Source organism: Athene noctua, chromosome 3, assembly GCF_965140245.1.
Source record: "Athene noctua chromosome 3, bAthNoc1.hap1.1, whole genome shotgun sequence".
Taxonomy (NCBI): Eukaryota; Metazoa; Chordata; class Aves; order Strigiformes; family Strigidae; genus Athene; species Athene noctua.
The window spans coordinates 9,297,076-9,312,349 of NC_134039.1; the positions used below are offsets into that span (position 1 = coordinate 9,297,076).

At 44.0% G+C, this 15,274-nt stretch overlaps 1 protein-coding gene across 6 annotated transcripts in view; it reads right to left on the minus strand.

The window, feature by feature from the left end:
* The window catches only part of ABTB3 (ankyrin repeat and BTB domain containing 3), a 181,778-nt gene that overhangs the window by 106,763 nt on the left and 59,741 nt on the right, over nt 1-15,274 (minus strand). Inside the window, exon 5 of one of the 6 annotated variants that reach the window (XM_074901247.1) lies at nt 12,108-12,136. The exons of the other annotated variants lie outside the window; for them this stretch is intronic. Within the exon in view, the coding sequence (XP_074757348.1) occupies nt 12,108-12,136 (29 nt within the window). The remainder of the gene's footprint in view (nt 1-12,107; nt 12,137-15,274) is intronic. 6 annotated transcript variants of the gene reach the window in all.

Genomic DNA, 15,274 nt, shown 5'->3' on the forward strand with positions numbered 1-15,274 from the left:
GTTGTTGTTAAGGGGAGGTGCAGGATTAAATCCAAGTGCTTTGCTGAATCAATGTCCTGATGTCTTTTCACTTGTACCTAATCCTATGTCTGAGGCAGACCATAAGTCCCTGAGTACAGAGAGAAAAAGCACCCTTCTGTGACATAAAGATACACCACACACCAAAACAGGCATGTGAGAGAAGGTTTAACTATTTACGTAACATTGGTTACATCCTCAGGTTTCACTTCACATTTGAGTGAGATTCAGAGCAACTCTAAAAAACCAACAACAAAAACAATCTGACAGATATTCTCCCTCTGAGAAAAATTTTTTAAAAAGGTGGGAGAAGGGCAAAGGCGAGGGACATGAGTACACTGGCTGGAGCTACATGGCGGGGTGGGGTTTCCAAGGTCAGGATGAGGCTCTGGAAGCCTCACACTTTTCCACTGCCACTTTGTGACAGCCACAGGACCAGTCTGACCCCAGTCACTGACCTCCAGCCCTGGCTCTAGGCTCCACCGGGACTCTCCTCTTGGGGCTGCACCTTCCAGCATCCCCCAACGGGTCCGCCTGGCAAAAGGAAGACACCAACAGCATCTCTCAAACTTGCCTTTTCCCCAGGATGTGGGACCCGGCCATGCCAATGCCTGTAAAAGCAGAGCCTCCCCCTCTGTCACGCTGTTGACTGCTGAAAGAAGGGTTCCAGAGTCAGGATTTTTTTTTTTTTTTTTTTTTTTTTTAAAAAAAATCTTATCTGAAAGGGCAGGAAAACTTTGCTGACTGTTTGAGCAGTTAAACCACAGGCATCCCCAGCTGCTGCGTGGAACAGGGAGAAGGAAGAGAGTTCTGTGGGACACAGAGAGTGGTTCTTTGCAGCACCCAGCTCAGCACAGCAAGTAATTAGTGTGTTTCAAGGTCGATACACTGCGATTGATTTTCCTCTCGCTTACCGATGTAAACTGGGAATAATTCCATCACAGCTGATGTAAACATTGGTATAAAATTGGTTTAAGTCAGAAAAGCGCTGGGTTGACTGTATTACTGTATCAGAAAGCCAGTTTCAAAAGAACAGTCTTTATTTCCTTGTAACTATGTCTACATCAGCAAAATTGCCTTGATTACCTTTATTTGTTCTAATGCAGTTCCTCGGTTTCAGACTGTTATCACAAAGTGCTTTCAAATGAAAATCTGAAGACCCATGAAAATCCACAAGCTTCTTTCTTATAAGTCACGAGCTTTTTTCTGCAGAATACCCAGGCATGTGGTGTCACGAGCTGTAATGTATCCAGCACCCTGAGCGATCCTCAGGCATGAACACCACCTTCTCTGTCCCTGCACTCCTCTCTCAGCAGAAGTGGAAGTGCTTCTCCTATTTTCTGTAAGGATAGTCAGAGAGACTCTCCTGTTGTGCATGAAAGGTTTCTTCCTGGTTAAAGCAGCGCCTTGCCAAAACTGATATCCGACAAAGCAAAAGCTGATGTTTCCTATTAACTGTAAGGAAAGTACAGATCCTTTGCCACACTCAAAAAAAAAAAAAAAAAAAAAAACAACAAAAAACCACCCAACAATTTAAAAAAATTGGTGGCTTAAATTTTATATATAAAAGGCAAGTCCCCATGCCAAGACCTGATGCGTGCCTCTTCTTGTATGCTCACACAGGATGAGGCCCCATGCCACAGTCAGATAAGCTCAGAGCCATGTCGGGGTCCCACAGTGAGGGGCAGTGAGGGACATAAAGGGGCACTTGGACGGGGACTGCAGCAGCGAGTCACCCTGGAGGACCAACAAAAGATTTCACAAAGTCTGGACTTAACAACAAGCCCTCACCCCCAAAGCAAGAGAGCAATTTTCTAACACACTCCAGAATAAAATGAGAAAAAATTCTTGCCATGCTTCGAAAAGGAGACAGCAGATTTTCCTGCCTGCTGCTGAGCAAAGCCAGGGCATCTCCGCTGTATGATGCCCAAAGCAAAGGGCTGCCTGCTCTGCGCAAACAACATCCTGCCTCCCACAGCTCAGATTTATCCTCCTGGAAATCTATTCATGGGTGCTGCTGTCAAAAGTTTAAAGTCCACAGTTGACATCAGAAAGAGGTGTGTTCTCCAAAGGTTTCTAAAGCTAGCTGCTATTTTCTCCAAGATTACAGACAATAATTAACATCATCATTACCATTATTCTTTAAGTAAACCTGTCCAATGCCAGACAGAGCACAAAGCTTGAGCTCTCTATCTGGGTCAAGTTTCTCTCAGTTTAAATGAAGTACATAAAAGCATAACAATGCTATCAAACACAAAGCTTGGCAAAAACATTAGATTCTCCTATCAATTATTATCTTTCAATAAGCCGACATCTGTGGGATCGGATCACGCCTAGGTCTTTTAATTTAGCATGTCTTCAATTAAATAAGGATTAACTGTACTTCAAATAATTGCTCCTTCTTCCTCCATCAGGCTCAGGCTTCTGTCTTCTCCTGAGCTCCCAAGGAGGGCGGGCTAACCAAAAACATGGCCACCACAGCCAGCTCTCCCCCACCCGCAGGCAAAACCTCCAAGCACCAGCTCCACCACAGACCCAGACTTCTTGAAGAATGTCATGTTCTGAGCATCTTTAGCTGAGTCCTGAGCAGGATGATGGCTGGAAGAGCATGCTTGTTGTTTTCCACATGCTCTTCTCCCTGAAACCTGGGGGAGAAGACGAGGAGGCCTCACTTATTGCAGAGCTGATGGTGGGAGATTTGCTTCCTCCTTCCAAAGCTTTGGTCAGGCGCCCAAACTTAAACGGGATGAATCCTGACATTTGCACCAAAAATCACACAGACATTCTTGGATGAGCCCACAACCATCTACTCAAGCCCAACCCTATCCCTTATCTAAAGGGACCTGCCAACTTACTCTGCTCATTCATGGCGCTTCCCTGTGACTTCCCAGAGGCTTCCCCAGCACCCCCCAACTCACAGCTCTATTTCCAGCCAGATACTTCAGGCATCAAGTTCCATTATAGGCACTAGGGGTTTCATGCCTACATTAGTTTGGGACCTGAACACCAGAATGGAAAGCCTGTCTAAAAACTGGTCCTAAGTGAGTTTCAAGAGTGGTAAGGAGTCCAACCCTCCTATGGCCCTTGCACAAATCCCACCCTTGCAATGGATTTCCTTTCACCTCCCCAGCACACCATTCCTCAAAGCCAACTGCAGGGGGGCAGGTGGAGCCAACAGTGACCAGACAAGGGAGATCTGATTGAATTTCTACTTGTGGAAACATCATATAAAAGGGCAACCCCTTTGATAGACATATTAAGGGGAAAGAAAAAAACCACCAAACCACTCTCTCCCACAGAGTATAACTACTCAAGACTTACCCAACTACCAGCATGGTCTCTCACAGATGCTGTGTACAAGACGAGAAGTGATACACTTGAGGAAAGAAGGCTCATTGTCCAGCTGTCTGTAGCACAGAAATGTAAGACAGGCTGCACGGGCAGGGCTGTATTACGCTGCCAGCACACAGTGGCTCTAGTAGGTGCTCTACTTATTTATTTTTATCTTGTGTTTGGGAAAGCTTTTACTATACAAAGCTCTGGCTTCAACCAGTGCTAAGAGCTACTCATTTGATGCATTTAAGAGTGTCATTAAGAAAAATTCAAACACCCCAGGAGAACTACTTATATAGACAGGGCTTACAATTTGCCATGTCCCAAAGCATAGCCCTGGACTCCCCAAATCCCCCCACTCCGCACCCCGACATGCACCAGCCTCACAGGCCATAGATGATATCTGCCCACCTACTCCTTGTGATAGATGAGCAGGGGTTTTTCCCCAACACTGTCAAAGGGCTGTGAGTCCCCCTATCTGCTAGGGTCAGCCTGCACCCATGCAGCTTTCTGGCAGCCCTCCATCCCACTGGGTTGCTCCCCAGTTCACCAAGAGATTTACTTCCTTGCTGGGAAGCTGGTGAGGATCTAGCAAGGGAGTGCTGGGAAACCTCCTAACTACAAACGAGGAGTGAGAGCCCCAGTGCTGGAGCAGCTATGTGCCTGGCCAGGTGTTCATGATCCCATGGTGCAAGTGCAGCAGCTACAACACCTGCACGATGTGAGGTTTCAGTAGGCTCTCTCCCACTCATACCTGCTGCACTCCAACCCGCAGGCCAGTGTGCAGGTTGGGCTCACCCTGCAGTGGTGCACGGCCCCAGCATGGGCATCCCCTGGCTGCAGGGGCACTACAGGGCTTCCTTGAACCCAAAGTTGGTCCTTGACTACCGCCCCATCACCAGCAGCCCCCCCAGGCTCACAGCCATCCTACCTCCACCAATGTCAAACTCTGCAGAGTGTAACATTTTTCTGATTCAAGCAATAATAAGCCAAAATCAAAACCTATTTAGAACTTTGGTTTCATATGGCTTACCACCAAAATGGCAGCTAACCAGCCCAGGAACACTAATTCTCTCAGTAAAAGCGATGTGAACAAGTCATCCTGCCTTCTCCCATATCAAGTCTGAGATCTGTAATGATCACTCACTACACTGAGAGCAACAGACCAAAGGGTTATTCTCATGAAAGCTCATCAAAATGATTGATACACCCAAGAGAATTTGATATTGGAAAATTTTAAAAATTCTTCATTAAAAAAACCTCTTGCTTGCTCTCTTTTCTGGAGACTGCTTTTGCAGAAGGCAGAGAAGGTTCACATCAGATCAGCTGCAGATTCTGGGTGACACTGGTGCGCTCACCGTTCAAGTGTCTCACATTTGCAGCCCCATGAAATAACACCTTCTCACTGCCACCCACCAGTCTCCTTCCCTCTCCCATTTGAAGCGAAGCAGTTTGACATAGTGACTTCACCTCACGTCTACGTGTGGCAAACCTAGCGTGACAAACCTCCTGGGCAAGGCCAGCACTAAGTCACAGCCATAACAAAGGTAGGCTGTGAATCATTTCTGTCCCATGTGGAACAAGACTTTATTTCTTCTTTTTTTCCTCCTCCACCCATCGTTGCAAAAACAACTTCCAGTATAAGGCGCAAGGCTCAGAGCACAGCTCTGCTGCCAGCAGGGCCAGTCCTCCAGCACAAATTGCCTTTGCTCACAGATGATGCTCTGCAAAGAGAAGTTTCTCCACAGTAGTTTAAAATCCATCTTTCCAAGCAGTCTCCCTTCAAAGCTGAAGTACAAGCCTTTTGCACGTGGGAAAACTGCACAGCTTGTTTGCGGATGGCTCCTAAATACAGCGTTTTAATTAAGGGCTGAATCATGTTCCAGCTTGTGTAGTAACAGCGTGTAAAATAATCCCTTTAAACACTCACTCGTGGTACCTACCCCATTGCAGCAGCAGGACTGGAAGAGGGAGGCTCTGCAACACCACGGCTCTCTGCCATCAACCCCTTCTCCTGCATCGCCCTGCCAAAATGGATGGGTGTGCGGAGCAGAGCTAGGAGTGAGCAGGGGGTCAGCCCTGTCCCCCAGGCACCCACCACTGCATGTGTCACACCAGGGGCTGCCCTGAGCTGCCACAGCCTTCCCCGGCAGAAGGGGAGACTCCAGGAACACTCTGCTCTTCCTTCACCTCCGCCACAGCCCTCCCAGAGGCTTCAGCCCTGCTCTGCGCATCGGGATGGGTGGGGAGTGAGATACAACCTCCCCCCTAAAAGCTGCTGCACAGAGTTGCCTTGCTCCTGGCAGCAAGGGGAGCTCGTCAGGAGGCTCCCAGCCCCACCAGCAACACCACAGGCTCCCCTTGACTTTAATGGGATGTCTGGGTGCTTGACAGCTCTGCAGCCCTGTGTTTGTAACAATCATCTCAGCACCTCACTCTGCAGGGACTGATAAACCTCTTCTAAAAAAACCACAACGCAACACCCTTTCATTTTTTTTTCTTTAAAAAAAAAGAGAAAAAAAAAAAGGGGGGGGGGGGGGTGTATTACCAAGGAATGGAGCTTCTTCTCTCCTTGCTCTTTTGTTTTTTTATTAAAACAAAAATATAGTGCCTTCATTGTGCAATGCCAGGTGCGAGTATCACATTTAACATTTAAGAAATCTGAGATTGTTTAAAAGGGAAGAAAGTCTGTTTTACCCTACAGGCACCGAATTTGGAAGGGCGGGCAAGCCAGCTTCAGCCTACACCAGAGTAAGCCTGACTGTGAACAGCATCACCTGCAGTGCTGCTGGCCAAGCCTGAGGTCAGTACCTCACGTGTTTTTTGAAAGGGGGGTGGGGTGTGAAGAAAAATGGCTTATCTTACCTTGTGACTACAGTCACAGAGCTTGGGGCCTTCATCTCACATACGTTAAAGTCAGTGAATTGATATTTACAGGGCAATTTTCATCTTCTTACTCTGCTCAAAGCAGAATGACTCCTCTCTACCCTTTAGCAACTCCTACTCCCCAAGACCTAAGTCAACCTGATTTTTCTTTTTCTTTTTGGTCTAAAAGACAAAAGTAAAAGGTTGACAGAACTAAATATGGAAATGTGCAACCTCGTTAACCAACATGAGCTCTCAGATGTAAAGAAATTCTGACAACGGAGCTTGTACAGACTCCAGTATACTGCTTCAGACATCCTATGTACATGTCTATCTCCCTGAATGGTCTCAGAGGGTACACATCCCACATGCCTGGATTTGAACAAGAAGGTGTCATCCTTGGCCATGCCTTCCTGCTTCTCTGTCCACTGGACCACCCTGACAGCACATCCCCCTGGCGCTGCAGCAACAACCAGGATAAAATGTGGTGACTCTCACCACTGCCTATTTCTCCACGCAACCTTTTTTACCCATTTTAATTTATAATCCAGGGGAAAAGGACAGATTATAAAGCTTTAGAGCAGAAATCCATCTCTGAATTGTGGTAATGAAAAGGCTCAAACATATGGATTTCTGACAATTATTAAGACTAAACTGTGATGTATGAAAGCTTTGCTTGTGTTTTGCTTCATTTCTTTCTCAAGGACTCCTGACTCTTTAACTGTTTCCCTAGACCTCTTTGTCTATTTAGGTAAAACACTCATTAGGCTCCCTAAATAAATCACTGATAGCAGACTTAAGGCCTTCAATGGACACTTGAGCAACTCCCAGAATGAGAAGACTAAAATAAGGGGGACTTGAACAAAGGGACACAGAGACCCTATTATAAGGAAGATGATTTACTGATTTAGGAAGAAGGCACCTGAACTTCAGTGCACACGCTCTAGAGAGAAGGTCAACTAGCGAACACTGTGAAGAAGACTACTTACTTCTTCCCTCGACCACTGGAGACCCTCACTCTATTTTTACTACACATGCTTGGAATGAATTCCAGGAACTCATTACCATAAGACACCCCTTTCCAGGAAATCTAATGAATAATTTCAAAGAATCATCTAGCTTGGAAAAGACTTTCAAGATGATCCAGTCCAACCATTAACATAACATTGACAGTTCCCAACTACACCATATCCCTAAGTGCTATGTCAACCTGACTCTTAAAACACCTCCAGGGATGGGGACTCCACCACCTCCCTGGGCAGCCCATTCCAACACCCAACAACCTGTTATGTAAAGAAATGCTTCCTAATATCCAGTCTAAACCTTCCCTGATGCAACTTGAGGCCATTCCCTCTTGTCCTATCGCTTATTACTTGATTAAAGAGACTCATCCCCAGCTCTCTGCACCCTCCTTTCAGGCAGCTGTAGAGGGCCGTGACGCCTTCTCCAGACTAAACCCCCCCAGTTCCCTCAGCCGCTCCCATCAGACCTGTGCTCCAGACCCTGCACCAGCTCCGTTGCCCTTCTCTGGACACGCTCGAGTCATTCAATGTCCTTTTTGGAGTGAGGGGCCCAAAACTGAACACAGGAATGGAGGTGCGGCCTCACCAGTGCCGAGTACAGGGGTCAGATCCCTTCCCTGTCCCTGCTGGCCACGCTATTGCTGACACAAGCCAGGATGCCATTGGCCTTCTTGGCCACCTGGGCACACTGCTGGCTCCTGTTCAGCCGGCTGTCAATCACCCCCCCAAGGTCCCTCTCTGACTGGCAGCTCTCCAGCCACTCCTCCCCAAGCCTGTAGCACTCCTGGGGGTTGTTTTGGCCCAAGGGCAGCCGCCGGCATTTGGGCTTATTGAAACTCCTCCAGTTGGGCTCAGCCCATGGCTCCAGCCTGTCCAGGTCTCTCTGCAGAGCCTCCCTACCCTCGAGCAGATCAACACTCCCACCCAACTGGGTGTCATCTGCAAACTGACTGAGGGTGCACTCGATCCCCTCGTCTAGATCATCAATAAAGATGTTAAACAGGAGTGGCCCCAAAACCGAGCCCTGGGGGACACCACTTGTGACTGGCCGCCAACAGGCCAGTGTATATTTCTGTGCATATAAACTGATATCCTTTGCTAACTCTTGGAAGCCCTTATGGTGGAGAATCTCCAGGGAGACCCCAGCACCACTAATAAAGAATACCTGCTTAACAGTAAAAAAACTTTACTGTTGAGTCAATTTCGTTGTTTCAGTAACCTCCCTCTGCTCTGCCTTACTTGTTCTTACCCATAGCCAGACCAAAGCCATATAAAGATCGAAAATCCTAAAACAGGGCAAGGGCAAAGGCCATTACAAAGGCTTCAGTGAAGTCGAGCTAAATACAACCTTTTATTCTGTGTTATAAGATTGCTTTGTCATTCACCAGTGGCCAGGAACGATGCTGCTGCTTCCTTCAGAAACTTACCCCAGTCTGAAAATCGTGAAATTGCAAAATCCTTTCTGTTCTAACCTGCCTGAATACAGCCAAATTTCACTGTGAGGTTCAACCCATTAGCTGATTAAAAGCTATAGAACATGCTGTCTTGGACACATTCAGGCCATTATGAATAAGACCTGTCAGAAAAGCTTCCAGCACAACTGGTGTCTTTTAAATTGCTAGGGCAGTTAATAAAACTTCACGTTCAATCGTTCTTCAAGCCTGTGATACCAACAGACAAAGAAATTGATGGTATTTTTTGAAATTACATATTTAGAAGTGAGTTACAGGTACATCAGCTTTAATTCCCAAACAACAACAAAATCATTCCAAAAGAATATCAAAGCCATTGTGGCATGGCAGCAACGGTCTGCTTATAAGGATTGCACAGAAAAAAAATCTCTGATGAATTCCAGCTCCAATTTGCAAATTTGCTTACTAGAGACTAATCTAAACTTTGAAATTTTTCTACAGATTACTTTGTTCTTCTTTGCATCCATGCGTTTACTCCCATCACTCCTAAAAAACATTAAAAACACCCCTCTAACCCATGCATCTGACTATTATTGACAGCTCTTGAAAGCCATCAGTTTACCATGAGCAGGATTCAAAATAAGAAAAAACAAAATAAATAACAGAATTTTTCCGGGTTTGCAAATAAACGCTGACTGCTAAAGAGCAGCTGCTGGTTTGCAGCACTGCCACAAGAGCTCTTTCCAAGTCCCCTCCCCATACGCCAGGACTGCCAGTCCCTGGTATTCAGCAAGACTCTTCCCTCATGCTTCAAACTGAGCTGTGCCACCAAGGGCAGGTGCGCTAGCACCAAAATACCGCTAGCTGTAGCTAAATTAGGAGAGTAAATTAGGAGAATGCAACTGGGTTTTGTACATCCCTAAACTTATTCGACTCTTCCCTCTGACATCAATTTTGTCTTGACAGGGAGACAAGAAAAGCACCAGGTCTCCTCTCTGTCCAAGTAAATTCCCCCTCATTTCTGTCAACTCAGTCCTTATAAAAGCACACTACAAATGCATCTGGATATGTCACTGTCTTTTTATTAGTGTCACGGCAAGCCCCCTATTACAGGAGATTTATAAATCTTCCTAGAGGCTCAGAAAACCTTCTCACTCTTTCAAAGTTACAATAAATAAGTAAAGATTTTTCATCTGCACATTAGAAAGATATTTAAGCACTTGCCTTTTAGATCAGCAAAACCTAAATCTTGTCAAATTGCTAGCTGCACATTATTTACCTAAATAATTCATTCTTATATGCTTCAAATGATCTTCAAAGAGGCTGTAAAGGTTCCCAGTGTATTCAGCATTCACGGTCATGAAACAAATTGTTTATGGAAATATTTTTAGCTCAGTTTTCATTTGCCACCTAGTTACCATGTCCCGATCCCAAACTCCGGGAAGGCAAAGAAAAGCCTCTGTAATTATTGATGACTCCTTCTTCACCTGCCATTGTCCATGAGTATTGTACCCTTTGAGTATCTGCAAACGTTCTGGGACCTTGTGAATTACTTTATTGTAGGATGTAGAAAAGCAGCTTTTCAAAGTGACAGGGAGTCATTTACAACCTGTATAGTCTGGCAAATGTCTTAAATGCAACTCCACACACAGATTAGTGTTCTTCACCTGGTATTATTTGAAAATGTATGCTTATTATTAAAATATGCTCGACTTTCTGAAAGGCAAAAAAATACATGGAAAAAAATCATTTGTAATCGTGGCTACATCTGCTCTCAAAGAAATCTTATCCTACAAAATATTCTTGGTCTTACTACCGCATTTAATAAACAGCTAACAATAAAGGTTACTACATCTTGTCCATTTTGAACATCGAAGAACTTAAATCACAGTAATTATCCCAACTGACAGATCACAATCAAAATACCTAAAACTGGTTATTTTTCTGTTGAAACTCTGAGGATGAAAAGAAGTACTTCTCCAGGAAAGGGGCTCAGAGCCATGAACAACATTTATTCACTTTAGAAAAGGAAGGGACTTTTTGGGCAACTGCAAAGGTGGTTTAAACCATTTTTTACTCTACAATTCATAAAAGCTTTCCACTGGCACTGTGGATGCACAGTCCAGTTGAATGACAATGAGCTTAATTTTTTAGACGTATTTTTTCAGATACTTCATTTGTAAACTGCCAAAGAGAGATTGAAAATTACTGCACAGAAGGGCTGGGAAGCAAAGCACCATACAAGTAAATCCCATGGGGGACAGGTCAGGTGATGTCCAACTACCATGGACATTAAAGGAGAATTCAGAGTTTACCAGATCATGTGATTTATTTAAAAAAAAAAAAAAAAAAAACACAACAAAAAAAAACAACCAAAAACTTTTAGACTTCCCCCCACCCCACCCCATCATTTTAAAGCATGTATTCTGTTATGCCCTTGCTGATCAACTGCTGTCATCTGAAACTGGAACGAAAATAGAACATTTATCTCAAAAGGAAACAAAACAAATGATCACCGATACTCCTAGAAGCCTCAACCTTCAAAAATAAGAGCTTTATTCTTAGGACAGCTAGACTGTGAAATAAGGACACAGGAAAGAGAAGAATGGCAACTTGACTGATAGTGTACCAAGTCTATAAAAAAGTTTTAAGACTCAGTCAACTAAACATGCTCCTTAGTTGAACTCATATATATATATATATATGAAACTAGTGTTACCAAAAAAACCCAAATCTGTGCCATCTGCACTTGGAACAAAAAATTCGGGTACCTGAAGGAAATACTTTGACAAGGACAAGAATAATCAAAGGTCTGGACCTGTAAGAGAAGAGTGAAGTGATCAGATTTGCTCTGAGGTCAGCAAACACATCAAAGATTGCTGCAAATAGAAACGAACTGATTTGTTCTCTGCAATAACAGTGCACAGAACAGGAATTTATGGGCTCAAACTGCAAAAAAGAAGATCTAATTTCAGCATTAGGGAAGGCTTTCTTCCAGTGGTTAAGATAACCCTGGGCAGGTTTGCTGATGGAGCCTGTGGAATTTCCCCTGTGGAAGACTTTTAAAACTGAACAGGCAAACTCTGCCAAAAATGGAGAAGATATCCTACCAGGTGTAAGGGGGTGGTCTCCTGAAATAATTTGCAGAGCTATTCTTATGAATGTATGATAGATTCCTAGACTGACAGATGGTAAATGCCATTGTCAAGAACAGAGGTTAGCAGTTTTTCCTGTTTATGAGGGAGGACAGGAGGAAGGACAATGCTGACTAAAGGGTGGAAGGGCACCATTTGCTTTCAAAACTCTCCTTGGCTGGTACAGCTCAGGAGTAAGATCGTTAAGCTAATGACTCTATTATTACATAAATGGTTAGCCACAATACATACATTACTTGTTAAGTGCGAAACACAGACATATTAGAGGTGAAAGAACATGAAAAAGGTTTTGACAACTACACAGACAACAATGATCCTTCTGTCTCAGGACCTCAAAGCACTTCAAGGAGGCCTGAACTGCAGGTGCTGACATCCCCACCACTTTACACAGAGAAGTAAGGCAGCCAGAGCTGTGTACAGACACCCCAAAGCACTCACCAACTTCCCATCCTTCCAGCACCCAAGCACTATTTTAGCCACCGTGAGATTTCCAGATGATATAAATGCACTGACTTCTTGATGACTGAGGTCGCAGAGCATCTTCCCTAAACTGAAGAACAGCAGGGACTCTAGGGGATTGAGAAATAACTCACGGGGGGGGGGGGGGGGGGGGGGGGGGGTAATGGGTCTGAAATCATCTGACAGAAGAGCTGATGTGGCTGCCAAGAGCTCGACAGACTCTGGAACTGCATTAGCTTCCAGATCCATGTCTGTGTCTTGCATTTTTCCACTAAAAATGGGGGTTTTTAGATGACTAGAAAGCTACCATTAATGAACATGGGAACTTAGGATATGAGCAATGTTTCAGCCACCACTGTCTGCCCTCTGTTCTGTATTAGAGGACATTTATTTAAAATAAAAATGCAAATAAACAAGAATTTGTCATGTGGGTATATTTATAAACAAGTCAAGTAACATTTCCACCCAGATCTAATCCTAAAATTACAAGTACACTTCCAGCTGAAACAAATGACAGCAGTTACCTTTGCAGTAGCATCTGCTCCAAGCACTTGCTCACATGTTTGCTGTCCCTAGCAAACAAGACAATACTGCTCTAGTGCAAATGGAGGCTTGGGAAAGGAGATAACGCCTCAAATCATCATTTCTCAGGCTCACCAAAGAGCTGGTACAGATTTGATAAACAAACTACTGGAACTCTCTGACAGCGGTCAAAAGGGAAATTTATTCGTTGAGTCTCATTTCCAAGTTTATGAATTATGTTGGACTAAAAATCACTCGTTGCACATTAGCAACATTTTAGAAAAAGACCTTTTGAAAGGCAGTTGCCATAACTAGCCAGGGTCACTCACTGCCAGACACAGCTTCCTGCTCATGAGGACTTTTCACATGACTCTAAGGCAGGAGCCTTGTCACCAGAAGCTTTATTTATACTTGCCTAAGAAACACCAATGTACTGGGTTTGTCAAAGGACAAAGAATTAGCAGCACGCAATGCATGCCTTGTACAATGATGCTCAGCTCCAGGCTTTTTCTGGAAGACATCACTTGCTCACACTGGGTACCACTTTCCTACATGGTTTTGAATACAGGTTTTGGCAGGACCCCAGTTCCTGGGGTCTTGACACCCACCAGCCAACACTCATCCAGCCGCTCCATCCAGGCTGCTGAGTGTAATGTGACCACCTTGCAGGCATCCAGCTTTCAAAGGTCCAGCATTCCCCAGCACCACCTTTCAGCAGCAGGCTCTCAAGTGAGGACAGATCACACACCTGTTTTTATACCTGGAGGTTGAGCCTCTGATGTCTTACCTTATAAGCACGTATGCTACATCTTCAGACTAGCCATCTGGATACATCTTCAATACGTTTCAATCACTAGATTGCCCACAGAGCTGTTATTTTCCTATCTATTTTAGCTGCTGGAGTAATCCAACAACACATTTTATCTAAAACCTCCTCCAACCTAGTAAGATTTTACTGCACGCTGCATTCAGTACAGTATTGCCAAGAAACATGGATTTCCCTTAGATATTAATGTCAGCTCTTCCTACTCAAGGGGTCGCTCCTGCCAATGTGGTAAAAGACGTTTTCCTGTCAAACCTCTGAATATGGAGATGCCAATACTATCCTTCAGGGCAAGCCCCAAAGTTTTCAAACTGATTAAGAAAGAGCAGCTGTTCATAAGATGTTTTTCCCCAGGACAAAAAACTTTTTCAAGCTGAGAAATTTAGTTTACCTTTTTGAGCTCTCTCTGTGACTGGAAAGTTGGAAGCTTTACAGGAACAACTAGTAGAAGGGAAACTCAACATGGGACACAACAGACTGAACAAGACAGATTTTATATTTCTCTCACCTTTCCCTCTCTTCCTCACCCCAACATGCCTCTTACCACCTCCTTGTAAGTGATGGGGTGGTAGATGATGAGGGTTTGTCTAGAATCTCAGAATCTAATAAAACTCTCTGGCTCAGCTTCAGCAACAGGATTGTTAATTATATAGGGGAAAAGTGCCAAAAATATTCCAATTAGACTCAGTCCTATTATCCTTTTGCAGCTGCCTTTGCTGCGGAACTTCCAGAGCTCTTTACCCTGTGTACCTAAGATCTTAAAACTTTTCTAAAGGAAAATGAATAACAAAGAGCACCTGGGTGCCTGTCTGAAAACTGCAGCTCTGGACCACCTACAAAGATGTGGCACCGTGTGCTCTGTGCCTAACACTTCCTCTCAGTTGCAAGTATACACTGAATTCAATAAATTTATGTATAAGTTTGTGTCTTCCCTTATTCTTGCTCATCTTCTTAAGGATGCTGCTGTTGTATGTTCTGGTTTTGAACATCAACTCAACATTTTAAAAAAAAAAACCACACACACACAAAAAAAAAAAAAAAAAAAAACCACAAAAAAGCTGACAGCTAATTTAGTTTCAGTTTTCATCTCCCACTCTGATGGATGGGATCAGGTCTCCGGGTTGGACTTGCAGTACAGGATGTGGTGTTTGCTGAACCTATTCCTATAGCCATAAAGGTTGTATTATAATCATGGCAACATTAACACTGAGCCTACTGCTACGTTTTGGAAACTAAAGGCAATATTACTGAAGAAAGCATCTATGAATGAGATATGATATAATCATCTTGTCATTTTTCTGAATGATAATTCAGTTGTCTCCATCCTACCAATATGCAGGCTTTGCTCAGGTCAATCCATCTGCTATCAAACATAATACAGCTATTTGGAGTTCCAATTAGCAACAAAGATTAGAAGAACATCAATTTAACTTTTTATGTATTTACATACAATTAATTTTCATGAGAAATGTTACTGGATAAAAAGACAGTCTACATGAATGTCTCTTTTTGATTGCCTTGCATGGCACTGCAACTTGCTTTTCATTAATCTAATAGCTTTACTGAGTGCTCATGCAATCATTTGCTTACTCTGAATGCAGTGAAAATTATTTCTAAGTACTGATGTTAAAGGGCCATTTAAATATGTCTCCTACCAACCTCTAG